This window comes from Rhinolophus ferrumequinum, chromosome 16, assembly GCF_004115265.2.
Source record: "Rhinolophus ferrumequinum isolate MPI-CBG mRhiFer1 chromosome 16, mRhiFer1_v1.p, whole genome shotgun sequence".
Lineage (NCBI taxonomy): Eukaryota > Metazoa > Chordata > Mammalia > Chiroptera > Rhinolophidae > Rhinolophus > Rhinolophus ferrumequinum.
Window position 1 is genome coordinate 67,407,508 of NC_046299.1, and position 27,884 is coordinate 67,435,391.

Consider the following 27,884-nt stretch of genomic DNA (forward strand, 5'->3'; position numbering starts at 1 on the left):
CTTAACAGATATATGATTTGAAAACATATTCTCCAGTTCTGTAGGTTAACCTTTTCATTTTGATTCTTTTGCCATGTAGAAGCTTTTTAACATCATCCCACTTGTTGATTTTTGCTTTTGTGGCTTGTGCTTTTGGTGTCATATCCAAATCATTGCCAAGACCAATTTCATTTTTTTAACTTTTCAATTACAGTTGACATTTAATATTATTTTATATTAGCTTAAGCATAGTGGCTAGACATTTTCATAATTTACAAAGTGATCCCCAATTTAGTCTTTTCCATCTAGCACTAAACAGTTATTGCAATATTATTGACTATATTCCCTATACTGTATTTTACATCCCTGTGACTATTTAAAAACTACAAATTTGTACTTCTTAATCTGTTCACCTTTTTTCACCCAGCCTGATACACAACCCTCCTAACTGGCAACCATCAGTTTGTTCTCTGTATCTATGGGTTGGTTGGTTGTTGTTTTTTTTTTAGTATAACTTTGCTATTTATTTTTAAATTTCTATTTTATTGGGGAATATTGGGGAACAGTGTGTTTCTCTAGGGCCCATCAGCTCCAAGTTATTGTCGTTCAATCTAGTTGTGGAGGGCGCAGCTCAGCTCCAAGTCCAGTCGCTGTTTTCAATCTTTAGTTGCAGGGGGCACAGCCCACCATCCCACGCGGATATTGAACTGGCAACCTTGTTGAGAGCTCGCACTCTAACCAACTGAGCCATCCGGCCACCCCTCCAGAATCTCAGTGGCAGCTTGCTGTCTCCAATCTAGTTGTGGAGGGCGAAGCTCACTGGCCCATGTGGGAATTGAACCAACAACCCTGTTGTTCAGAGTTGGCGCTCTAACCAACTCAGCCAACTGACCACCCCAAGTCTGTTTCTATTTTATCTTGTTCTTTAGATTCCACACATAAGATCATATGGTATGTCTTTCTCAGTCTGACTTATTTCACTTAGCATAATACCCTCTAGGTCCAATCATGTTGTCACAAATAGTAAGATTCCATTCTTTTTATGGCAGAGTAATATTCCATTGCATGAGTTCTTTATAAATTGTGAATATAAACCCCTTATCAGATGTATCATTGGTGAATATCTTCTCCCATTCAGGTTATCTTTTCATTTTGGTGGTTTCTTTTGCTGTGCAAAAATTTTTTAGTTTGATATAGTGCCATTTGTTTATTTTTTCATTTCCTTTGCCTGAAGAGATATATCAGAAAAAAAATTTACTAACAATGTCAGTGAGTTTACTGCTCATGTTTTCTTCTAGGAGTTTTATGAATTTGGGTATGACCTTTAAGTTTTTAACCCATTTTGGGTTTATTTTTGCATATGGTATAAAGTGGTCCAGTTTCATTTTTCTTTTTTAGCATGTATCTGCCAGTTTTCCCTACATCATTTATTAAATACACTGTCTTTACCCCATTGTGTATTCTTGCCTCCTTTGTCATAGATTAAAGGACCACATAGATGTGGGTTTATTTCTGGGCTCTATTCTGTTTCATTGATCTATGTGTCTGTTTTGATGTCAATAACATGCAGTTTTGATTACTATAGCCTTGTAGTAGAGTTTAATATCAGGTCACATGATACTTCCAACTTTGTTCTTTCTCAAAATGGCCATGGCTATTCGGGGTTTTTTATGGTTCCATAAAAATTTTAGGATGGTCCTAGTTTGTGGGAGAAAAAAAAAAAATTCCACAGGTATTTTGATAGGGATTGCACTGAATCTGATTGCTTTGGTTATTATGGACATTTTAACTATGTTAATTCTTCCTATCCATGGTAAATGCTTCCATTTAATTGTATCTTCTTCAATTTCTTTTTTATTAACATTTTTTAGTTTTCAATTACGAATGACATACAATATTGTATTAGTTTCAGGTGGACAACATAGTGATTAGACATTTATATAACTTACGAAGTGATCACCCTGATAAATCTAGAACCCATCTGACACAATAGTTATTACAATTATTATATTCCTCATGCTATACTTTACATCCACACGACTATTTTTGTACCTACCAATTAGTACATAATAGCTTTCCCTTTCTGGGCACCAATCACCCAATGCCTCTCACATTGGCAACCATCAAAATGTTCTATCTATTTGTTTCTGTTTTGTTTGTTCGATTCCAAATATAAGTGAAATCACATGGCATTTGTCTCTCTGTATGTCTTATTCAACTCAGCATAATATGCTCTAGGTTTATCCAGGTTGTTGCAGATGGCAAGATTTTATTCTTTTTTATGTTTGAGTAATATTCCATTGTATGTAGGTACATGTTCTTTATCCATTCATCCATTGATAGGACATCCAAGCTGCCTCCATATCTTTGCTACTGTAAATAATGTTGTAATGAACACATATGGATACACATGTCCCTTTGAAGTAGTGTTTTGGGTTTCTTTTGATAAATACCCAGCAGTGGGATTGCTGGGTATTTGTCTCTTGTTATAGCCTTTGTTTTCAAGTCTACTTTGTCTGTTATAAGTATTGCTACCCCAGCTGTGTTATTGGTAGGAAGCTCATGGTAAAGCTCACTCTCTCAGATGGGGATAACTACCCCCATTTTGTAGATAAAACTGAGCCCAAAGAAGGTTCCAAGCTATGGACTCCAGACATGGGACAGGATATTAAGAACCACTTCCCCAAGTATCTAAGGGGATCTTACTCTTAAGTGGTGTCCCAAGTATCTAAAGGGGACCTTACTCTTAAGCGGTGTCTAAGAATAGACCTCTTTTCCTCATTGCCTGGAAAAGAAGTCTGGGGATGTAACTAACATCTGAGAGGAGGCGTAAAGGGAAAGCCAAGTTAAGACAGAAAATGGGCCCAAATCCACAGAAACAGATTCTTGGGAGTTAATCAGAAAACAATTTCCAGGCACTGGGAGTGTAAATTGTGCAGTCATTTCAGAAAGCCATATCTATGAGCCAGCAATTCCTCTCCTGATTTTATACACTTGAGCACTGGTTTTCAAGCTCTGGGAAATGAGCCATTTGTTGGTTGTGAAATAAGTTTAGTATACAGAGAAAAGTATTTAATAGAATGGAGTACACAATACAAAATAAAACAGCAAAGCACATTACAGGTAATTAGGGTGTTATCTCATGAAACAAAATCACATATATAAAGTTGTTGGTTAAACAAGTATATATATTACACACACACACACACACACACACACACACACACACAAACCTTTCACCAGGTATCTAAATGGTCACTCTTTGCACTGTAGTCTACCCAGTGAGGTCTTTCCCTGCCCATGCTATTTAAATTCAAACCATCCTTCTGATGACTTTTCCTATTTCTCTTTTTTTAGAGTGATTAAGTTTATAAAGAGTTTTAAATATCTACAAAAATAGAGCAAATAATGAACTTCAACAAATCCTAAACTTTCAATCTCCAAAGTGGCGATAATACAGTATACACACCTATTACCTGCAGGATCTCCTGCAATCTCCTGGAAGGGACAAGTCAAAGATCCATTTCTTGGGAATCATTGTTAAGACCAATACATAGGAGTCTACTGTGATTTAAAAACAACAAAAATTTATCTTTTATAGTATTTATCACCATGATCTTCTCTCATGCAGATATATTTTCTTGATATGGCTGCTGGTCGCAACAAGGACACAACCTACCTAGTCATCGTGACTTCTCAATAAAAATATTCTAGGATGGGTTCTCATTGGTCTATTCTGTAACAAAAGATCATCCTTGGATCAATACAAATGTGGAGCCAGAAAGAGACGGTATCATCTGGGGTAAATACCAACTCTGTGCTCATGAGGGCTGATTATATTACTAGAACATAGAAAAGTTACATTGAGCAGACAAAATCAATTGCCACTACATAGAATTTAAGTACATAAGATTAGTGGACACTTGGTCCTGTCCAAAACATCCATTGAAACATTTGGTCCACACCAGAATGTCTTGAAATTTGTCCTATCAAAAATAACCCATCAACATATTTGGTCCTGTAAAAAAAGTTCACACTTAGAAAATATCCCTGGGTTCAAATAGGCCATAATATTTATTTATACTTTTGGTTTACAGTATTAATACATTAAGAAACACTATTATGTTTTATTGGTCCAATAATTTGTGTTGTGGCTGTATTGCCAATAATAACCCTTCTTGCTTTGGTATGGTACATGGTAATGGCACATAGGGTTAGGTAGATGGGTCACGGTTCAAATCTTGCATAAGAGCGGGATTTAATTATGTGTAGTGAGGAAGAGTCCAACAGTTAGAGAAATGCTCAGAGAATAACAAGTCGAGGACGGGATCTCATGATGCACAGCGCTGTTAATATGTTAATATATCACTGGGCATTTGGTTGGATTTGGCTGTGTTGTTCAATGAGGAGTTTAGAGTATCTGGCTTGTTCAGGCGTGAGAATGGGTGTGGCTCTCCTACTACACAGAAGATGGGTTTAATAGCTTCCATGAGGGTAATACCAAGCATCTAATAAACCCTCTACAACTATCCCATTGTCCAGGTTTAATGTCTGATGTTTCCCTTGAATCGATGTCCTAGAGGTATGATTGCAGTAGACTGCAAGAAGAGTCTGCCACGATTTAGAGAGGTTTTGGTGTGTGTGACTTCCACACTTACCTGACAATCAACGTGGGTGGCTATGCTCCTGGCTGGTCCCTACACAGCTATTGGCTGATCTAACCCGGGCAAACCGGGTGTCGAATCTGTAAGACATTAGTAAGCTCTCCCCTAGCAGTAAACCAGCGATCATTGGTCAGAAAGCTAGGAAAAAGAAAAAACCCTTTTGTTGCTTGGCAATATGACATCTTTATTTGAAAATTCTTAGGAAAATATGGCAGAAATAGTATACTCACATAAAGAAAAGCCAATGCTCAGAAAAACAGACACATAGACCAATGGAATAGAATTGAGAACCCAGAAATAAAACCACATAACTATGGACAGATAATTTTTGACAAAGAAGCTAGAAACATACAATGGAGGAAAGACAGCCTCTTCAATAAATAGTGCTGGCAGAATTGGAAAACCACGTGCAGAAGAATGAAACTGGACTGCTATCTGTCACCATGTTCCAAAATTAATTCAAAACGGATCAAAGACTTAAACATAAAACCTGACACAATAAACTGCATAGAAGAAACCATAGGTACTAAACTTATGGACCTTCGGTTCAAAGAGTCTTTTATGAATTTGACTCCAAAGACAATGGAAGTAAAAGCTAAAATAAACGAATGGGACTACATGAAACTTAAAAGCTTCTACACAGCAAAAGAAACCATCGACAAAATAAAGAGGCAACCAACTGAATAAGAGAAGATTTTTGCAAACAGTGCCTCCGATAAGAGGCTAATATCCAAAATATACAAGGAACTCATGCAACTCAACAACAAAAACACAAACAACCCAATTGAAAAATGGGCAGACGACCTGAAGAGACATTTCTCCAGAGAGGACATACAAATGGCAAATGGACATATGAAAAAATGCTCAACATCACTAATCATCAGAGAAATGCAAATAAAAACCACAATGAGATATCACCTCACCCCAGTCAGAATGGCTATCATCAACAAGACAAATAGTAACAAGTGTTGGAGAGGCTGTGGAGAAAAAGGAGTCCTCATACACTGTTGGTGGGAATGCAGACTGGTGCAGCCGCTATGGAAGGCAGTGTGGAGGTTCCTCAAAAAATTACGAATAGAATTACCATATGACCCAGCAATCCCTCTCCTGGGTATCTACCCAAAAACTCTGAAAACATCTACACATAAAGACACGTGTACTCCAATGTTCATTGCAGCTTTGTTTACGGTGGCCAAGACATGGAAACAATCAAAATGTCCTTCGATAAATGAATGGATAAAGAAGTTGTGGTATATATACACAATGCAATATTATGCGGCGGTAAGAAAAGATGATATAGGAACATTTGTGACAACATGGATCTTGAGAGTATAATGCTAAGCGAAACAAGTCAGAGAGAAAAAGCAGAGAACCATATGATTTCACTGATATGTGGTATATAAACCAAAAATAACAAAAGAAAAAGACAAACAAATGAGAAACAAAAACTCATAGACACAGACAATAGTTTAGTGGTTACCAGAGGGTAAGGGGGGTGGGGGGTGGGAGATGAGAGTAAGGGGGATCAAATATATGGTGATGGAAGGAGAACTGACTCCGGGTGGTGAACACACAATGGGATTTATAGATGATGTAATACAGAATTGTACACCTGAAATCTATGTAATTTTACTAACAATTTAACAATTGTCATCCCAATAAATTTAAAAAAAAAATGAAAAGAAAAGCCAGTGCTACATTATAATGGTTTTTGTTGCCATTTCAATTCTTTTAACCGAGACAGCAGGAAAAGGTAGTGGTGCTGTGAAGATAGGAGAATCTGCAATGCTAGATGTACAAGTCAGGATTTGGATAACATTACGATCATTTAAGATGGGAAAGGAAAACATCAACAAAACATTGGTATTGAAGGGGAGGTAAGGAAAAACCCTAAACAAGTTAAAACAACGTGCATTAGAACCAAATGTAACACCATCACAGGTATCTCAAAGAACTCTCCATGATATTCATGATGAAGAGGTTCTGTTAATGCTACCAGAGAGAAACTCATTAAAGGAGCAAGAATTCAAAATAGACATCGACCTCCAAACCTAACTTCATTGCATAGAATTGTAATTACAGGAGTATAAAGTGACCAAATGCAGAAAACCACTTCTTATGCACAATTCTGGTGCTCAAAATGATGAAAGAATTCTTACTTGCACAACGTAGGGCAATATTCAACATTTAAGTGCCAGTACCACATAATTCAATGATGGCACCAACACTGCTCACGAAGTTATTTACTGTGTACAGTGCAGAATTCAGTTATAGTATGCTACTGATTTATGCCCTAACAGAAAGACAAGAAGATACTTACATATATGAATATATACTTGCATCTGCACAGGAAAGAAATCTCATTAACCCCTTCATTATGCATGACAGATTTCAAGACTGTAAATATGAATGTGATCTGACCACCACCAAATGCATAAGGATGCTTATTTCACAACTGCTGTGGTAGAAAATATGTTTTTTTGGTTCTAACACGAATATATTGACAACCGAAAGTAATACACATAACTGCATCCATGTTGTTGGGACTTCCATTTGTACCTTTGGAAGATGTAAATAAAACTCTTAAGTACACTGTGGAGACTGCAAAAAAAATTAGATGATCTAATGGATTATGTTGAGAGAGGGTATGTGTGAGGAAGGCGTAGCAGAGGCAGAAGACCAGAAGCTCCAAGATACCCACCAGAAACGTGCAATGTTTACAGATCAGTACTGAAGGGTGATTAAAGGACAAAACAAACATCACAGTGGAAGGCTGGCGAAGCAAATTTCAAAGCTGATGGTAGTGCATCATCCTTCCATTTGGAGATTTATTGAAGTGTTAAAAGATGAACAGCAAAGCAATAAACAAGTTATCACCCAAGTTTTTGATGATCATAATCAAATACAACCACCAACTTCACGATGATATTGACAAATCAAATTTGTACAACAAAAATTGTTAACTGATACAAATATGAAGCCAATAATCAGGCTGATGTACACCCTAGAGCAACTGCTCATTGACTTAAGAGTAACTGTGCCGAACTTCATGACAAGGAAGAACAAGAATAAATGTAAAATCCAAAGTTCATCATGAATTACAATAAAATAATGTAAATAAAATTTTAATGAAGTTAACTGTTTCTACGAGTATTACTTGACAAATCAAGGACCAAATGTTTCAATGGATGTTTTATATAGGACAAAATACCAAAGACCTTTTGGTCTGGACCAAATGTCTCAGTGGATGTTTTGGACAGGACCAAATGTCCTGCAAGGACATGGTAAAAATCCCGTATCAAGCCAACAAGAAAAACGGTGAATTAATCAAACAGTGCAGGGGCAACTGGCTATTCATTTGGAATAGTGAGCTGCTTACCTCATACCACACGTAACAAGAAACATCACAGATGGATGTATGCATAATGCAATTTTGCCTGTCTACTTCACACATGTCAAAGAGACACACCTGCCACCGTGCTCAATTCCAAAAGGAATTTACTTATGGTACAATAGCACAGCAAAGCAGAAACACAACTTTCAACTAGTAGAATACATTTCTAATACTGAGCCTTTACAGAGGAATTTACAGGAATAAAAAACTTGTGCTGCTTATTCTCCATTGGCTCCACCCAGACCTCCTCTGTGCCCACTTGGGCTCACCTGAAAATGGCATCTGTTTGGGTTCTCCAAAGGGAGGCACCAACAATTTGATGCCACAATTCCAGTGCTCACAGTATCTCCTATGAGGTGGCCTCTCCTCCAAGACAGCAGCTCTCATTGGGCTCTGGTAACACTTGATTCCATCTTTAGCCCTGTAGAGTTTAGAATGGTAGTAACTTCCGGGCGATGATAGTCTCTCAGTGCTTCAATATACCTTGTTCCTGGCCCACACCTCTGTAGTAAGTCTGCCATTAAAATCTTCTTGAATTCTGTTTTTCACCAGAACCATGGCTGACACAAAGACCTCCCTATATTAACTTGTCAAAAGAAGTAATTCTTCCCCCAAATTGCTATATAGAATGTCAACACTTAGAAAAGAATTTGTCTGTATTGGGGGGAGTGCCTTCAGCTCTAAGTAATGGACAGCTCTAAGAATAAACAAGAAATCATTATTATTGCAGTAATATATAAGGTTCTAGTAGAGAGGAGGTCCAGATAGAGTTGTGCAGCTCAGTTATGTCACCTCTGAGCCAGGCTTTTCCCATCTTGTGTACTGTTATCTTCAGGCTATTGCTCTTTAGGGCCACAAACTATAATCTGGCATAACGTACAGACATGAAAAAGTCCAGCAGAAAAAGACAATCTCTTCTCATGTCTCCTCGTGTCATGACAATTATTTTATTGCTGAGCTCTTTCCCTGAAGCACTGCAGAATATTTTCCAAACATTTCACTGCTCACTTGTCCACTCCAATAAAATCATTAGAATACAATCTCCATGATTAACTCAGACTAATCTGGATTTACCCCAAATCATCTGGGGAAGGACAAAGATAAAACAGACCTCAGCGAGTGAGTCTGTTGGAACTGCTTATCAACACATTGCAAGGAAGCACAGGAAACAGGAGGAAAAAGGTGACAGAGAAAGTATATGGCCCTCTATATGAAATACGAACACAGTTCTTGGATTGCATACAACTCAGGTTACGCACATCATGCCTAAATAGATACAGCAACAAAACACCAAGGGTATTAAAGAGGCGTTTCATTACACAGCACTATTTTTACTTGTAGACAGCAGTGTTACTGTTTATAATTGATGCTAACCTTTATGAAATTTACGTAGCATTGTTATTCACAGCACTTACAGTATTGACTGACCCAGAAGCAGCTGAAAAACCTCAGGAAAATATTGTTTGGCTTTTTAATGGAAGTGGTAGTTCAGTAATAATGGTCACATTCATTCATATATGCCAAAAAAGTCGGAGGAAAGGTAGGTGATGTGAAGTATTACATACTGGCCCCACTCTAAAGTGACTGAAGAACTGAAGAGACAAGAAGTACTGAAAATAGAATTGATGCAGAGGTAGTTAAAAATCTCACAAAAACATATTTTGGTTTCTTTATTGAAGAGACAGGTCAGCTATAATGGACATAGTCATATATTTATGTCAGTAAATAGGAGAAAGGGTATGTGGTTTGTACTTTAAAATTTCCAAATATATTTTCTTATACCCACAGTGGTGTGCTGGTAAATACTGGACAATAGGTTCACTGAGAAAATGAAAACCCTAAATTGTAGTTTGCCAGTTTCCATGGTGTAAATACTCCCACTAAAGCCAAACTATCAAAATGATGGCACTGAATACAAAGCTGCGAAGAGAAGTACGGTAGCATACCATTATACAGTATTTTTTCCATGCAGATTCAATAATATAAGTAACCTACAGAACAAAAAAAATAGCAAAATGTTATAAAATAATTAGGAAGTGACTGAGTGTTGAATATTTATTACCTTTGTTTTTAATACAATTTTTAAATGCTGTGTCTAACAACTGACAAAATCCTGAAAATTGAACAATCAGAGGTACTCACAAGCCAGTAGGAGCTTACTCTAGCACACCACTGTATGTGTATAAATATATTTACATGTACATATATAATTATGTCAGCCTATAAAGACACTAGTGGTATTTACTGTGGGAAATATTAATATAGATCATAATACTTAACTAAGTGTTCATATTTTCTCTTCACAAGCATGTTGGGCTCTAATATACAAATCAAGCATACTTCAAATTTGTTATATTGGCATACTCACATAAGGCCTGCAAACATTAGGGACTCTTCACATAAATGTTTAATGCTGTTGTTATTCAACATTTTTTAGCTTCAAATTACACTGTGACTGTTGGTATAAATAAATAATACCCATTACATTTACAATAAAATTTTGGTATCACATCTGGAATATGAAACTACACAACATTATTTCTAGATGAAGATTTTTATCACGTTACTTATATTAACGGATTTCCTCTCAGTACAAATTTTCTGACAAAAAGTTTTAATTTTTCTTGAAAGCTTTCACACATTTAAAACATTAATAAGGTTTTATTCTAGTATAATTTGAAGTACAATGTCACTTTTTAGTAATTTGTGACATTCTTTGGGTTCACTAATCTCATTTAAAATTTTTTGTTAATGAATTTGAAAGGATAGAGGGTTTCTGAACATTCAGGATATTGAAAGAGTTTTCACCCTTGTGTGAATTCTCTGATGTTTAGTGAGTACTGACCTCTGACTAAAGGTTTTTCCACATCCATTACACTCATAGGGTTTCTCCCCTGTGTGAGTTCTCTGATGTTTAGTGAGAGCTGATTTCTCACAGAAGGTTTTTGCACACTCATTACATTTATAGGGTTTCTCTCCTGTGTGAGTTCTTTGATGTACAATGAGGTTTGACTTCACACAGAAGGATTTCCCACATTCATTACATATAAAGGGTTTCTCTCCTGTGTGTGTTCTCTGATGTACAGTTAGAGCTGACCTGTGGCAAAAAGATTTTCCACATGCATTACATTCATAGGGTTTCTCTCCTGTGTGAGTTCTCTGATGTTCAGTGAGGTTTGACTTCACACAGAACGTTTTTCCACACTGCTTACATTCATAAGGTTTTTCTCCTGTATGTGTTCGCTGATGGTTGGTAAGGTGTGGTTTCTGACAAAAGGATTTCCCACATTCAGTACATTCATAGGGTTTCTCTCCTGTGTGTGTTCTCTGATGCTGAGTGAGGTTTGACTTCTCCCAGAATGTTTTCCCACATTCAGAACATTCAAACGTTTTTTCTCCTGAGTGAGCTCTTCGAGGTTGGGTGAGATGTGACTTCTTGTTGAAATTTCCATTTTCCTTGTGCTCATAAGGTTTTCCCTCCATGTGCACTATCTGATGTTTAAAGAGGGCTGACTTTATCCACGTTTTGTGACTTACTTTATATTCACAGGGAATCTTTCCTGCGTAAGTTCCCTCATGGATAATCAAAGTTGAACTATCACAGAAAATTTGCCCATATTCATTATATTCATAAGGATTCTCCCCCGTCAGAGCGCTCTGATGTCCCAGTCTTAAATCCATATAGAAGGACTTCCCGCAAATACTGCATTCATATGGTTCCATTTCCAAATGAGTTTTCTGAGATAAATTGAGCTTTAAACTTTGGATGAAGGTTCTCTGACATTCATTATAATTACACAGTGTCTCTCCTATCTGAACTTTCTTGTTTGTGAAAAACGCTGCCTCCTCACGGAAGCCTTGTCCATTTTCATTATATTCAAAAGGCTGGTCAAAAATTAGCTGAGTGAGATCTTGGCTATGGCTGAGGATATTCCTTTTTTGATTATAAGATTTCCCTCTAGTAGGAGTTTTCTCATGCCTAACATCAAGGAGCAATTTTTCATATACATTATATTCATCAGGCTTCTTTCCAGAATAGTTTTTATTAATAATTAAGCCTGAAATATTCTTCAAACTCATTTCACATGAGTCACATATCTTATATGGAAAATTTCTTGAAGGAACACAGTCTGTACCCAGACTGACAGTTTTCCTTACTCTATCACCACCATCTATACTTAACGTTTTGTTGGTGGTGAAAGCAAGTTGCCAAAAATGTTCATCTTGATTTTCCTGGCTGCTCTCTATCAGGTTATCAACTTTCCAGTCTTCTAGAAATGAGAAAAAGAACCACATCTGATGAATCCAGGACATTTCTAATGGAATTGACTTTTACACAAACGCCCAATCACACTATTAAGTCTTTTGTTTTAGGCTCAGTTTCCTGGTATGAACGAAATCCAGGTGTACATTTCCTTTACCCTTCTAGTTGGAGTGGAAAATACATGCTTCAGTGGGACCAAGGAAAGGAAACTGGCAATGACATGTAATACTTTTTAAATATAACCTTCAAAAGTAAACAGAAAAAAGAAAATTCAAAGCACAGGGAATTGGGGAGTGGCTGAGACAGGGAAACTCAGAGACTGGGGTGAACCTAAAAAAGACATTGAACGCTGAATAAAGTGACAGTAATGATTAGCAGACAAGGGCTTTCAAAGGATGAACTATGTTTGGCAGAGAGAGCACAGTTTAGTCCTTATTCCCTCATATGTAGATTACTGGGGTAGGATTCCTACTACAGTACATGCCTTGACTCTACACATCAACAGCAAACTAAAGTTCTGAAAATATCAGCTTCCTCAGGCTCAAAAGAATAGCCCTATAACCCAGGATCTAGATTTTGCTTTAATTTAATTCACAAAGAATAATTATTTTTAAAAATGCTTTATGAGGCAAGCTGGAGAAGGTGAAATAAACTCAAGATATGGTGTGCAAGAAACAGAGCTAGATAGAATAGGACCACAATGTAAGAGTCACTAAAAGAAGACTTTAATTTCATTTATTAATAGGGAGCAACTTTGTCAGGCTAGTAAAAAGACACAATGGATGTTTTAGGTAAAAAACTAAAAACCATTTAGGAATTAGATCAAGCCAGGAATAAAGATACACAAACATAGTTCTGGTTATAAGTGATATCAGTGAAAAGTGAGAAAACGAAGAGATGTAGAAGATCATCTCCAAAGGAAACAACCAGAGGCATCTAAAGAGACTGGCAGGAGGGGATAACAGGTTTAGTTGAGCGACCCAGGTCACCACGTAAGGTGGTTAACAGGATATATAGACTATCCCTATTGAACTCCTGGAAAGTAGGCTGTCTGGTTTTCATGTTGCACGGTCTGTTTCTTGTCAGTCTCCTCTAATGATAAGATCTAATGGATTTACAGCCCTGTAAAAGTGTTACACCAGGACTACTTCTCTTCCAACCACTCTCTAGAAAAGGAGTCAGCAAATTATACTTGCAAGGCAAAGGTCCTTGAACTAAGAATGTTTTTTTACACCTTTAGAGGGAAAAAGATGGAAGAGGCAGTCGGAAACAGTGAAGAGGAAGAAAGAGACGAAAGAAAGAGCAGCAGCTGCATCTGAAGACACATGTGGCCACTAAACTGAAAATATTTACTATCTGGCCTTTTACAAAACACTTGCAGCACCTGATCTAGAAGATGTTCTCCAGCCCACACCTCTGACACCGCCTGAGGCTGACGCCTTTCAGATGGATATTTCTGGTTCTGGACTCCATACTTGTATATATCCAACCTCCTATTCAATACAGTAGGCTAGGTTTTAAGTTATCTCAAGCTTCTTGAGTCCAAATGTCAATTTCTAATAACGGCCCTATAATCTCTCCTCCCTAATTTTCTCTAGCTCAGTAAATGGCACTCTAATTCATCTTTTATGCTGGAGACAAACCACTAGAGTTGTGCTTGAGTCCTCTCTTTCTCTCACACTCTACATCCAATCCAACAGCAAATCCTCTTGCTCTCACCTTCCAGATTTCGGTACAAATCTGCCAATGCTCAGCACTTCCAGAAGAGCCTTAGCCACTATCCTCTCCCGTCTGGAGCACCTCATAGCCTCCTAACTGGTACTCCCTCTTTACTCATGCCTAAGTACCACCACCTGCCACAGTATACTCACTGCACAGAAGTCAGGCAGACCCTTTTAAATTGTAAATCAGATCTGATGTCTTAACCTGATTTACACTTACTAAAAAACCAAAACATGAAAAATAAGGCTTTCTCAAATCACCCCAAATAAAATTAATATATCTACCATGGTCCATGCTACTTATGACATCATCTCCTATCAATCTCCTCCATGCCCACTTGTCTCCAGCCATGCTGGCCCCTTGCCATCCTTCAAACACTTTAAGAACGCATCTGTCTGAGGAGTTCAGCACCTGATCTTCCTTCTGCCTGGAATACTCAAACTCCTCAGAGCCACACTTCTCACATCATTAGAGTCTCACCTCTACTGAACTCATCAGAACGGCTTTCTCTGACTTGCTTACCAAAGAGCACATGCCATCAATCCTCATCCCCTTCCCACTGCTTTAACTCTCTTTACTCACCATCACCCAACACTGCACACACACACACACAAACACACATGCACGCATGTTTTTTGTCCCTCACAATAATACACACTCTGATAGCAGGGACGTTATTCTTTTAATTACCTAAAAACCTAACTGGATCATAGTGAGTACTTACAGAAGTACTGTATGAAAACATACCAGCTAGCCAAAGGTGTCCAAAGACAACAGAGAGGAGGTGGAAAATTCTAAAAGATACACCAATCGTAAACACACAATGTGAGATATAAATGATGTAATACAGAATCGTACACCTGAAATCTATGTAACTTTACTAACAATTATCACCCCAATACACTTTAATTAAAACAAAAAGACGAATAACATAACAAAAATAAATAAATAAAAGATACACTAATCAAGAAAAATTATCTAAGATGAAGCCAACTGAGTTTGAATTACAGGTATAGGTAAATCACTCGTAAAATGTCAAAAAAACAAAGGAAAGCATTTATGAGGGAAAATGACATATGGCGGAATGTGATTAAGGTCATGGAGGGATGTGGGGCACCTGTCGCTTAGTCACTTCCAAAAGTCTGGGGCTACAGAAAGAAATTTCTGAAAAGTATTTGAAAGGTAATAAACCCTAAACCAGATCTCATTTCCTCTGGCTTCCATCTGTCCGTGAACTCATGAACTCACCTAGGCGGCACTGGCTTGGGAATCCTTGTTCTAATATCCAGGGCTCTTCTCCTTGTTCTATCTTGATGATCACATCTGGTTTAGTAATACAATGCCCTGTTAAGAGAAAACAGTACAACACTATGAATAAATAGCCTGGCTTTAGGGACTCTGAAAAAAATGATAGGAAAGAAAGATACAGCTTCAGGAGCTGTCCAAAGGATGTGCCCAAATGAACCAATCCCTGAGGAGGTAAGAACACAGCATTCTTATTAAAGGTGGCCAAAAGGGATCATTCATCTCAGGGCCTTGAATCTCAAGCTTCAAATCAAAAAACTCTACAGGGAGTTCATGTGTTTCATCAGCTGAGAAATGCATGGTACTGCTGGTCACATGGAAAAGAAATTCTTACCTATTGTGACAAGGTGGTTGTAATTTTCCAGCATTACGTCTCTGTGTAGTATCTTCTGAGCAGGATCGAGCAGATACCACTCTTCCTGGGTGAAGTCCACACATACATCTTGGAATGACACCTGTTCCTGTAATGGTGTATTCTTTTTCTATAGGAAGCAGTCAGAATAACACGATGAGGAAAAGATTTAAAAGAACTAATCTCTTTAGAGTTTACCAAAAATTGACACATAGGATGCCTTCTTTTGTGCTATACTACGTAGGATGAAAATACCTGTACAAATTGAGTTTCCACTAAGGGCCTGGAACTGTCCTGCTACAAATACTACTGTTGAAAACAAACCCAGTTCCTGTTCTTAAAGTGCTTATGACCAGATAAGGAGACATATACATTAATATTTATTAAATCAGAGATTGCAGGAGCTAGCACTATACACAAAGTAGCCTGGGATTACCATGGAAATGGGGTTACCAAGGACAAGTTAGTTCTTTCATATTACCTTTTATATTATTAAGTTAACTTTCACTGAAGAAGTAAAGCTTTCAGTTGCTAAAATGAATAGTGGCATTCAAATGGCGCAGACCCTGACCAAGCTCAACGTATAACTAACTGATTAACGTGATCAGCCCTGCATTCTACCTGCCGAGAGAAAAGCATGGATCCTCTCTGCTAAAAGAGATCATTTCCAGAGCCTCTACCAATTTCTCTGTTGTTAAATACAATGTTTGGCATCCAATAAAAATCTTCATGTTCTGTGAAGGACCAAAAGAAAAAAATAGACAACAAAAGCAGACCCACATATTGGAACTGATAAACAAGAACTTCAAAATGAAAAATGATGAATATATTCAATGAAACATTAAAATATGAACAAAATAAATGAAAACATGGGAGAAGTTCAAACAGTATGTGTGTTGTGCAGGAAAGAAATAATAGAGCAACACTGAGACTGCTAGCCTTTGAAAGGTCTGCCACAAGGGTGTCCCTTGGCTGGCATCTGGGATCTTGGATTTCAGGACGCTCACCATTCCCTGATAAGAATGGTTCACTTAGCCTAAACTGCTTGTGTAAACAGCACATATGCATTCCTTCTGGAGTCTGGAATTTTATGTGCTAAGCAGAGAGCACCTATGTGACCAGCCCCTGATAAAAACCCTGAGCACAGAGTATCTGTTGAGCTTCTATGGCAGACATTTCACATTTGTTGTCACAGCTCATTGCTAGAAGACTTAAGTGTGTCCTGGGAGAAGACTCTTAGAAGCTTGTGCCTGGTTTCCTCTGGTCTATGTCCCATATGCCTTTTCCCTCTGCTGATTTTTCTTTGGCACCTTCCACTTTAATAAGTTATAACCATAAGTACAACTACATGCTGAGTCATCCCAGTGAATTACTGAACCTGGGGATACTCTTGGGGACTTCTGATACATGTGTATACATACATGTGCCTATATGCATGTATACATACATACATATATAAAATGAGCATTCTAGAGCTGAAAAGTACAAAATCTGAATTAAAAACTCATTCCATAGGTTCAAAATCATACTAGAGAAAGAAGACACAATCTGAAATATGTACACATATGCATCTAACAAGAGTATCTAAATGCGTACAGGAAAAACTGATAAAACTAAAAAGAGAAACAGATGAATCTATTAATACAATCATAGTTGGAGACTTTACTTGTCTTTCAGTATTGAGAGATCAAGCAGACAGAAAATCAGTAAGTATAAAGATGACCTGAACAGCACTATCAATTAACATCTAAATGACTACATCTAAAAAACAAAATACACATTCTATCATTCATTCCAGCTCACATAAAACATTCACCAACATGGACCATAGTCTAGCAACAAAATATACCTCAATGAATTTAAAACAATAACGAATAATACAAAATATGTTCTAACACCACAATGGAGTAAAATAGAAATCAATAAACAAGAGATAATTGGAAAATCTCCCAAATGCTTGAAAATAAAGCAACACATTTGACATCATAAAAATGGCGGCATGAGGTGAGGCTCCAGAAATCGCCCCTGAAATTTACAACAAGTTGAACAACTGTAACTCCACAAACGACTCCCTGCACAGCAGACAGGGAAGAAGAAGAGTCTAACTACTGAATTCACCTAAAGGTGGGCAAATTGAGTGAGCGGGAGAGGAGGGAAAGGAGAAGTACAGAGATGGAGCCGCGCAGGCGCAGGACGCAGACCTAGCTCAGTGCTCCGAGCTCGATGCATCCCAGAACTACCGCAGCTCTGAGAGAGGGAAGAACTCAGATTGCTAGGGCTCTGCTTATGGTCCACAGGGCTCAGGGGACAGCATATAACACAGCTGAACCCAACACTCACGGCAGGCTGAAAACGGTGGTTTAAGCCCTCACTGCCACAGAGAAAGGAAGCCTTAAGCACTGAAACTAGCCGGCCCCTCCCGACCCTCCCAGAGCTCGCCCTGCCCCTACCTGCCCAATGCTAGAAGTGGAACAGTTGCAGTGTCAGATCAAACGAACAAAATATTTGCAGGTCTGAGAACTGTGGTCCACAAACAAAGATTCACAGCCCAACTAGTTCCGGCAAAGGAGAGGGAGCTGTGGAAGCAGGACCAGCTGTGGTGGTGGTCTCTGCCATTGCTCTGGGACATCTCTCACAACCCACCCCACCCTTATCCCCACCTATCTGGGCAGATCCCTGCAGGAGTAAACAGAACTGCTGAAACACACGGACTCGGAATCCAGTGCAGGAAGATATTTGAAATTTCAGAAGGTCTCCACATCCCCCCATGGAGGCAGCACCCTATGACCCAGGTGAACTGTTCATAGAGGAGAAGCCCACATTCCAGGGAATCCTCCCACTGAGTGAGAAGCTGGAATAGTGCAGAGAAAATATAACACTACAGTGTGAGAGAGAATAAAAGGCTGCAGTCGGAGAGAAAATAAAACATTCTACCAACATCTACTGGAAAACAAAAGAAAGACCTCTTTCTATCAACCTGTTGCACACCCACTCCTGTAGATGTCAAGGAAGAAATAAATCATTAATAGCCATGAATAACCAAGGCAACAAGACAGCTCAGAAAGAAAATGAAAAGTCTCCAGAAAATGAACTTAAAAATATGGAACGATGTGACTTAAATGACAGAGAATTCAAGATCGTAGTTAATAAAAAAACTCAACAAGATGCAAGAAAACAGACAGGCAGTTTAATGAACTCAGAAACACAATCAAAGAACACCATGAACATTTTACCAAAGAGATTGAAATTTTTAAAAAGAACCAAATAGAATTTCTGGAGATTAAGAACTCAATAAAAGAAATGAAGAATGAAATTGCTAGCTTAGATAGTAGAGTGGACCAGATGGAAGAAAGAATCAGTGACATCGAAGATAGAAACCTGGAAATGACACAGATGGAAGAAAAAAGAGACTTGAGACTTAAAAGAAATGAAAGAACTCTACAAGAACTATCTGACTCCATCAGAAAGAGCAATATAAGAATAATGGACAGACCAGAAGAAGAAAGAGAAAGGAACAGAGTATATTCAAACAAATAGTTGATGAAAACTTCCGAAACTTGTGGAAAGAAGTGGATCCTCGTATCCAAGAAGCAAATAGAACACCTAATTACCCCAAACTTAACAGGCCTTCTTCAAGGCACATTGTATTGAAGCTGTAGAAAATTAACGACAAAGAAAGAATCCTCAAAACATTCAGGAAAAGAAAACGGTAACCTACAAAGGAAAGCCCATTAGAACATCATCAAATTTTTCAGGACAGGAAATTTACAAACCAACAGGGAGTTGGATTAAATATTCAAACTACTGAAACAGAGAAATTATGAACCAAGAATAATATACCCAGCAAAGATATCCTTTAGATATGAAGGAGGAATAAAGACCTTTCCAGACATACAGAAGCTGAGGGAATTTTCTAATACACGACTTGCATTACAAGAAATACCGAAGGAGGCTATTCGACCAGCATAACTAAGGATAATTTGTGACAACCAAAACATAAACAGGGGGAGAGTAAAGGCCTGAACTGGAATATGAGAATGGGGAAAGTAAGCATGCTGAAGAAAACAGAATACTCTAAATATGAAACTTTCTTTTACATAAACTTAATGATAACCATTCGACAAAAATCCAGAACTGAAATATATAACATAAGAAAACACAGGGAAAAATCATAGAATACCACCACACAGAACAGACAACAACAAAAAGGCAAAGAAACAATGGAGACACACAGTCTTACCAGAAAACCAAAGATAGAATGATAGGAAATCCTCACATTTCAATAATCACCCTAAGTGTAAATGGACTGAGCTCACCAATAAAAAGGCACAGAGTAGCAGATTGGATCAAAAAACTAAACCCAACCATATGCTGCCTCCAAGAGACAACTACAAGGACAAAAATAGACTCAAAGTGAAAGGGTAGAAATTGACACTCCTAGCAAATGGTATCCAGAGAAAACTGAGTATAGTCGTACTGATATCAGATGAAACACACTTCAGGATAAGAAAAAAGAAGCAAATATGGACATTTCATGATGATAAAAGGGACTAGACAACAAGAAGACATAACAGTCATTAATATTTATGGCCACATTCAGAGAGTACCAAAATATACCAAGCAACTACTAAGAGAACTAGAGGGAGAAATTGACCAAAACACAATTATACTAGGGGACCTAAATACATCATTGACAGCTATGGATAGATCATCCAAACAGAAAATAATGAAATAGCAGCCCTAAATGACACATTAGATGAAATGGACATAACTGACATTTATAGAGCACTTCATCCTAGAACATCAGACTATGCATTTTTTTCTAGTGTACACGGAACATTCTCAAGGATAGACCATATATTGGGAGATAAAATCATCCTCAGCAAATTTAAGAAGATTGAAATCCTACCAAGCATATTCTCTGATCACAAGGCTTTGAAATTGGACATCAACCTCAAAAAGAAATCAGGAAAAACTACAAACATGTGGAAATTAAACAACATACTTTTAAAGAACGACCGGTCAGAGAATAAAAAAGAGGAGATATAAAAGATACATAGAAACAAATGAGAATGAAAATACATCCTACCAAAATTTTTGGTAGGATGTAGAGAAAGCAGTTTTAAGAGGGAAATTTATTATCATGAAAGGCCTAACTCAAGTAACAAGAAAAATCACAGATAAGTAACCTCACGTTACACCTTAAATAACTAGAAAACAGAACAAAGAAAACCCAAGTCAGCCTAAAAGGAAATAATAAAATTCAGAGCAGAACTAAATGAAATAGAGAACAAAAAGACAATAGAAAAAATTAATGTGACAAAGAACAGTGCTTTGAAAAGATAAAAAAATTGACAAACCCTTGGCTAGACTCACTAACATAAAAAGAGAGAAGACACTAATAAAATCAGAAGTGAAAAAGGGGAAGTTATAACAGATGCCACAGAAATACAAAGGATCATCCAAGAATACTATGAAGGACTATATGCCACCAAATTCAATAACCTAGAAGAAATGGAAAAGTTCTTAGAAACATATAGCCTTCCTAGGCTGAACCATGAAGAACTGGAAAAACTGAACAGACCGATCACCAGTAACGAAATTGAATCAGTCATCCAAAACCTTCCCAAAAGCAAAAGTCTGAGACCAGATGGCTTCACTAGTGAATTCTACCAAACCTTCAAAGAGGATCTAACACCAATCCTACTCAAACTCTTCCAAAAAATTGAAAAAGAGACAGTACTCCCTAACTCATTTTATGAAGCCAACATTACCCTGATACCAAAACCTGGTAAGAACAACACAAAAAAAGAAAATACAGACCAATATCACTGATGAGCACAGATGCAAAAATCCTAAACAAAATTCTAGCAAATCAAATGCAACAATACATTAAAGAGATTATTCATCACGACCAAGTGGGGTTCATCCCAGGAGCATAAGGATGGTTCAACATCCGCAAATCCATCAATGTGATACATCACATAAACAAATTAAAGGTCAAAAATCATATGATTATATCAATTGATGCACAAAAAGCATTAGACAAGACACAACATCCATTTATGTTTAAAACACTTAATAAAATAGGTATAGAAGAAAAATACGTTAACATATTAAAGGCCATATATGACAAACCCTCAGCTAATCTCTTAATTAACAGTGAAAAACTGAAGCCCTTTGCTCTACGTATGTTCAGGAACACGACAGGGCTGTCTGTCCCCTATCACCTCTGCTTTTCAACATAGTGTTGCAAGTCCTCCCCAGAGCAATCAGGCAAGAAAAAGTAATAAAAGCATCCAAATTGGGAATGAAGAACCGAAACTGTCACTCTTTGCAGATGACATGATGCTATATATATAGAAAACCGTAAAGACTCCACCAAAAAGCTATTAGAAACAATCAACGAATACAGTAAAGTTGCTGGCTACAAAATCAACATAGAAAAGTCCTTTGCATTCCTGTATACTAACAATGAAATCTTAGAAAAAGAAATTAAAAAAACAATTCCTTTTGCAATTGCAGCAAAAAGAATAAAATACCTAGGAATAAACTTAACTCAAGGATGTGAAAGTACTATATGCTGAAAACTACAAGACATTTTTAAAAGAAATAGAAGAAGACACAAAGAAATGGAAAGACATTCCGTGCTCATGGATTGGAAGAATCAACATAGTTAAAATGGCCATATTTCCCAAAGCAATACACAGATTTAATGCAATCCCCATCAAAATCCCAATGGCATTTTTTAAGAAATAGAACAAAAAATCATCAGATTTGTTTGGAACCACAAAAGACCCCAAATAGCCAAAGCAATCTTAAGAAAAAAGAACAGTACTGGAGGTATCACACTCCCTAACTTTACCTTGTACTACAGGGCTACAATAATCAAAACAGCATAGTATTGGCAGAAAAACAGACACATAAGACCAATGGAATAGAAGTGAGAACCGAGAAATAAAACCACATAAATATGGACAGATAATTTTTGAACAAAGAAGCAAAAAACATACAATAGAGGAAAGACAGCCTCTTCAATAAATGGTGCTGGGAGAATTGGATAGCCACGTGCAAAAGAATGAAACTGGACTGCTATCTGTCACCATGTTCCAAAATTAATTCAAAATGGATCAAAGATTCAAGCATAAGATCTGAAACAATAATCTGCATAGAAGAAAACATAGGTACTGAACTTATGGACCTTGGGTTCAAAGAGCATTTTACGAATTTGACTCCAAAGGCAAGGGAAGTAAAAGCTAAAATAAATGAATGGGATTATATGAAACTTAAAAGCTTCTACACAGCAAAAGAAACCATTGACAAAGAGGCAACCAACTGAATGGGAGAAGATTTTTGCAAACAATGCCTCCGATAAAGAGCTAATATCAAAAATATACAAGGAACTCATGCAACTCAACAACAAAAACACAAACAACCCAATTGAAAAATGGGCAGAGGACCTGAAGAGACATTTCTCCAAAGAGGACAGACAAATGGCAAATAGACATATGAAAAAATGCTCAACATCACTAATCATCAGAGAAATGCAAATAAAAACCACAATGAGATATCATCTCACCCAAGTCAGAATGGCTATCATCAACAAGACAAATAGTAACAAGTGTTGGAGAGGCTGTGGAGAAAAAGGAACCCTCATACACTGTTGGTGGGAATGCAGACTGGTGCAGCCGTTATGGAAGGCAGTGTGGAGGTTCCTCAAAAAATTACGAATAGAATTACCATATGACCCAGCAATCCCTCTCTTGGGTATCTACTAAGAAAATCTGAGAACATTTATCCATAAAGATACATGTGCTCCAACGTTCGTTGCAGCTTTATTTACAGTGGCCAAGACATGGAAACAACCAAAATGTCCTTCGATAGATGAATGGATAAAGAAGTTGTGGTATATATACACAATGGAATACTATTTGGCGGTAAAAAAAAGATGAAATAGTACCATTTGTGACAACATGGATGGATCTTGAGATTATAATGTTAAGTGAAATAAGTCAGACAAAAAGTAGAGAACCATATGATTTCACTGATTTGTGGTATATAAAACTGAAAACAAGAAAATAAGACAAACAACTGAAGGAATAAAACTCACAGACATAGACAGTAGTTTAGGAGTCACCAGAGGGTAAGGGAGCAGGGGGGCTCTAGAAGAGGGTAAAGGGGATCAAATATAAGGTGATGGAAGGAGAACTGACTCTGGGTGGTGAACACACAATGTGAAATATAGATAATGAAATACAGAAACGTACACCTGAATTCTATGTAACTTTACTAACAACTGTTACCCCAATAAACTGTAATTTAAGAATAAAAAAGAAAAAGGGCCGGTCCAGTGTTACAGGTGGTTAGAAAGCCATGCTCCTAACCCGGAGGTCACTGGTGGATTCCCACATGGGCCAGTGAACTGTGCCCTCTATAGCTAAGATCCTGAACAACAGCTCTATCTGGAGCTGGGCTGCAGTAAGCAGCCATAGGTTGGCGTGAGCTGCTCTGGGCTGCCGTGAGCTGCTGCAGGCTGCGGAGTCCTGCCATGATCGGTCAGTGGCAAGCATGAGACACTGGCAGCTGGCAGCTGGCCAGAGCTGCCGTGAACTGCTTGAGTGGCTGACCAACCATCAGGGAGGGGAGCGCAAGGCTCATAATACCAGCATTTGCCAGGGAGCTGTGTCCTGCACAACTAGACTGAGAAAGAATGGCTTGAACCAGAGTGGGGGGTAGGTGGGACGGTGGGGAAGCTTATAAATAACCAATAGGTCAAAGAAGAAATGTCAAAAGTTTAACATATTTTAAATGAATACACCACTTGTCAAAATTTGTGTGAAATCAGTGCATGAAGTGAGACTTATAACATCAAATGCACATATTAAAAAAAAAGATTTCAAACTCGTAACCTAAGCTTCCATTTTAGTAAACAAGAGAAAAAAGCCTAAAGCAAGCAACAATAAAGGAAACAATAAAAATTAGAATAAGTCAATGAAATGAAAAAATAGAAAAAAAATCAGTTAAACCAAAATCTGCTTCTTTGAAAAGATCAATAAAACTAAGAAACCTCCAGACAGGCTCACCAAGAAAAAAGAGGAAAGCAACAAACTGGAATCTCAGAAATGAAAGACACCACTGATTCTAAAGGACATTGAAACAATAATAAGAGAATATTACAAATAATTCTATTCCTGAGAAATTGAAAACTTGGATGAAATGGACCAATTCTTTAAAAGACAGCTAACCAATTCATACAAGAAACAAATAACCTGAAAAGACCTATAGCTGTTAAAATATTTGAATCAATAATTAAAACACTTCCAAAACAGAAAGCACCAAGCCCAGATGGTGTCACTAGTGAGTTCTACTAAACATTTAAGGAAAAAATATTACCAATCCTCCACAATTACCTCCAGTAAAAACACTTTCAACTCATTACATGAGGCCAACATTATCTTAATACCAAAACCAGATTAAGACATTATGAGAAAGTTAAATGGGAGAGATGACGTCATAGGAATGGCGGCAGCCGGGCACACTTTCTGAGTTCTCCTCCGGATCTTATTACAAACGGGACCTATAACCCATCAAAGAACTCTGCTCATCACACAGAACAGCTAAGAGACTCGTCGATTACTTGAAGCTAAGGATTACTTGAAGGTGCGCTAATTGCGTGAGCAGAGGAAGGAAGGAAGGAAGGAAGGGAGCGGAGTGAAAACGCCCGGCCCGCAGCGTGGTCCCGGCTGGCGGCGGCGGCAGCGACGAAAACCGCGGTGGCACCCACAGTTCCAGGCACGCACGGGATCCCAGGGCGGAACGGAGAGCACAGAGACCAGGAGGTGGGCTCTTTCCCTGCGTCCCACGGCTGATTTCTCCCGCTGGGAGGGCGGCTAGTGGGCTCTAGGGCGGACAAAGAAAACAGACTCCATACCTGGCCCCCCCCCCCCCCCGCTCTTCCAATCCTACCCCGCCCTTCCAGAGACTTAAACTGGCCCCTGAACTGAGGAGTAGTGTCAGATTACAGAGGAGCCTTAGTGCTCAGGCTCTGGGAAGCCTGACAGGCAGCGCTGACCCAGGGAAGAGGCTGGGAAGAGTGTGATTTTTGGCTGGGCTAGGAGAGAAGAGACTCCTCCACCCCCAGCCACCACCTTTTCTGGCCTGCGGGAAGAGGGTGACGCGCAGCTGGGATGGGAGAGAGAAGACCCCTCCATCCCCAGTCCCCACCCTTTCTGGCCTGCCTAGGGCGGGGCAAGTGCAACTGCAGAGACACTCCCAGGGATCAGCAGTAAGGCAGACGCAGCTCTGGGCTTTCAGCAGCTCAAAAATCTCCTGCCCACACCCCCCATACACACACACACTGAAGAAGTGCCCTAAGACTCAGGAGTACTGGACACGGGGCTGGTGGTGCTACTATCAGTGTGCATATGTGCAGGCAAGGGCAGAAACTGCACTGACTTTGTAAAAACTATCATCCAGACCCCTCAGGCCCACGCATTTAAATCTACAGTCCCAAAGTCACTCTGGGCACCAGGTGACCGGCTCTGCCTGCGCAATAAACAGGGGGCTCTTTGGTACAGCAGAGGACAACCTGGACATTACTTGATGGGCTTAAGCCAAGACTGGTGCTGCTTTTTGTTTTGCTTTGTTTTGTTTTGTTTTGCTTTATCTTTATATCTTTGATATCTTTGCCTGTGTCGAGTGGGGGTTATTGGGTGTTTTTTACATGTGAATGTATTTGATTTTTTTCTTTGTTGTTGTTGTTGCTGTTGTGCTTGGTGATTTGCTTTGTTCTGAAACTACCCTACCAGGGCCCAGCTTAAGAGGCACAAGATTCAACATATCCAGGGGCCAACTCCAGACCACACCAGAGTACTACTGGGTTTGACCTACAAGTCATACACCCAGAGGGAATTCTCTGCAGGCACTAGAGCCCATAGAGGCCAAACCACATTTAAGTGGTCAACCCTCACGCAGCAGAATGCCCTGCGGTGGACAGAGCCAAGTCTCACAACAAGTCAGCTTAGGAGTTAACCCCACCTACTCACAAGCAAAAAGCAATTAAAGATCTTCTTGAACAGGACAATATACACAACACATGAGTCACCTTTGGAGCGCAGAGGAGAAGAACGAAGTAGTGCAAGTCAAATATAAAGGACACATACTACATAAGATAACCTAGCAAGAACTAAGAACTCTAGGGGATCTACCTAATACATCAAAACAAACACAGAGAGTCAGCCAGAATGGGGAAACAAAGATACACGTCCCAAATAAAAGAACAGAAGAAACCTCCACAACTGGAACCAAATGAAGCAGAGGTAACCAACCTTTCAGAGACAGAGTTCAGAACACTGGTGATAAGAATGTTTAAGGAGTTTAGAGAAGACAAAAAGAAGGATGTAGAAATCATAACGAACAACCAGTTAGTACTAAAGAACACAATTACCGAAATTAAGAACTCACTTGAAGGAATTCCCAGCAGGTTAAATGAAGCAGAGGATCAAATCAGCGACTTAGAAGACAAGGTAGCAGAGATCACCCAAACGGAACAACAGAAAGAAAAAAGAATAAAAAACAATGAGGATGGCTTAAGAGACCTCTGGGATAACATCAAGCGCAACAACATGCGCATCATAGGAATACCAGAAGGTGAAGAGAGGAAACAAGGGATTGAGAACATAGTTGAAGTAATAATGTCTGAAAACTTCCCCAACCTGATGAAGGGAACCAACATACAAGCCCAGGAAGTGCAGAGAGTTCCAACAAGGATAAACCCAAACAGGTCCACACCAAGACACATTATAGTTAAAATGGCAAAGCTTAAAGACAAAGAGAGAATCCTAAGAGCAGCAAGAGAAAGACAGAGGGTTACATACAAGGGAACTCCCATAAGACCATCAAATGATTTTTCTACAGAAACATTGAAGGCCAGGAGGGAGTGGCAGGAGATACTCAAAGTGATGGAAAACAAAGGCCTACAACCTAGATTGCTTTATCCAGCAAGGCTATCATTTAAAGTTGATGGAGAGACAAAATGCTTCCCAGAAAAGAATAAGCTAAAGGAATTTATTACCACCAAGCCAGCATTGCAAGAAATACTGAAAGGACTTCTGTAAATAGAAGAAAGTTCAAAACAACCTAACTACAAATTTAAAAATGGCAATAACTATGTACCTATCAATAATCACTTTAAATGTAAATGGA

At 38.5% G+C, this 27,884-nt stretch overlaps 1 protein-coding gene across 7 annotated transcripts in view; it reads right to left on the minus strand.

Annotated features, from left to right (window-relative positions):
• Nucleotides 1-9,692: 9,692 nt before the first annotated feature.
• The window catches only part of ZNF248 (zinc finger protein 248), a 30,231-nt gene continuing 12,039 nt past the window's right edge, over nucleotides 9,693-27,884 (minus strand). For 5 of the 7 annotated variants that reach the window (XM_033130953.1, XM_033130957.1, XM_033130955.1 and 2 more), the window contains 3 exons: nucleotides 15,663-15,810; nucleotides 15,272-15,367; nucleotides 9,693-12,308 (listed from right to left, as the gene is read on the minus strand). In XM_033130953.1, coding sequence (XP_032986844.1) covers nucleotides 10,822-12,308; nucleotides 15,272-15,367; nucleotides 15,663-15,810 — 1,731 coding nt within the window. In that variant the 3' untranslated portion in view covers nucleotides 9,693-10,821. The remainder of the gene's footprint in view (nucleotides 12,309-15,271; nucleotides 15,368-15,662; nucleotides 15,811-27,884) is intronic. The other 2 variants (XR_004425338.1, XM_033130956.1) reach the window with 2 other exon arrangements.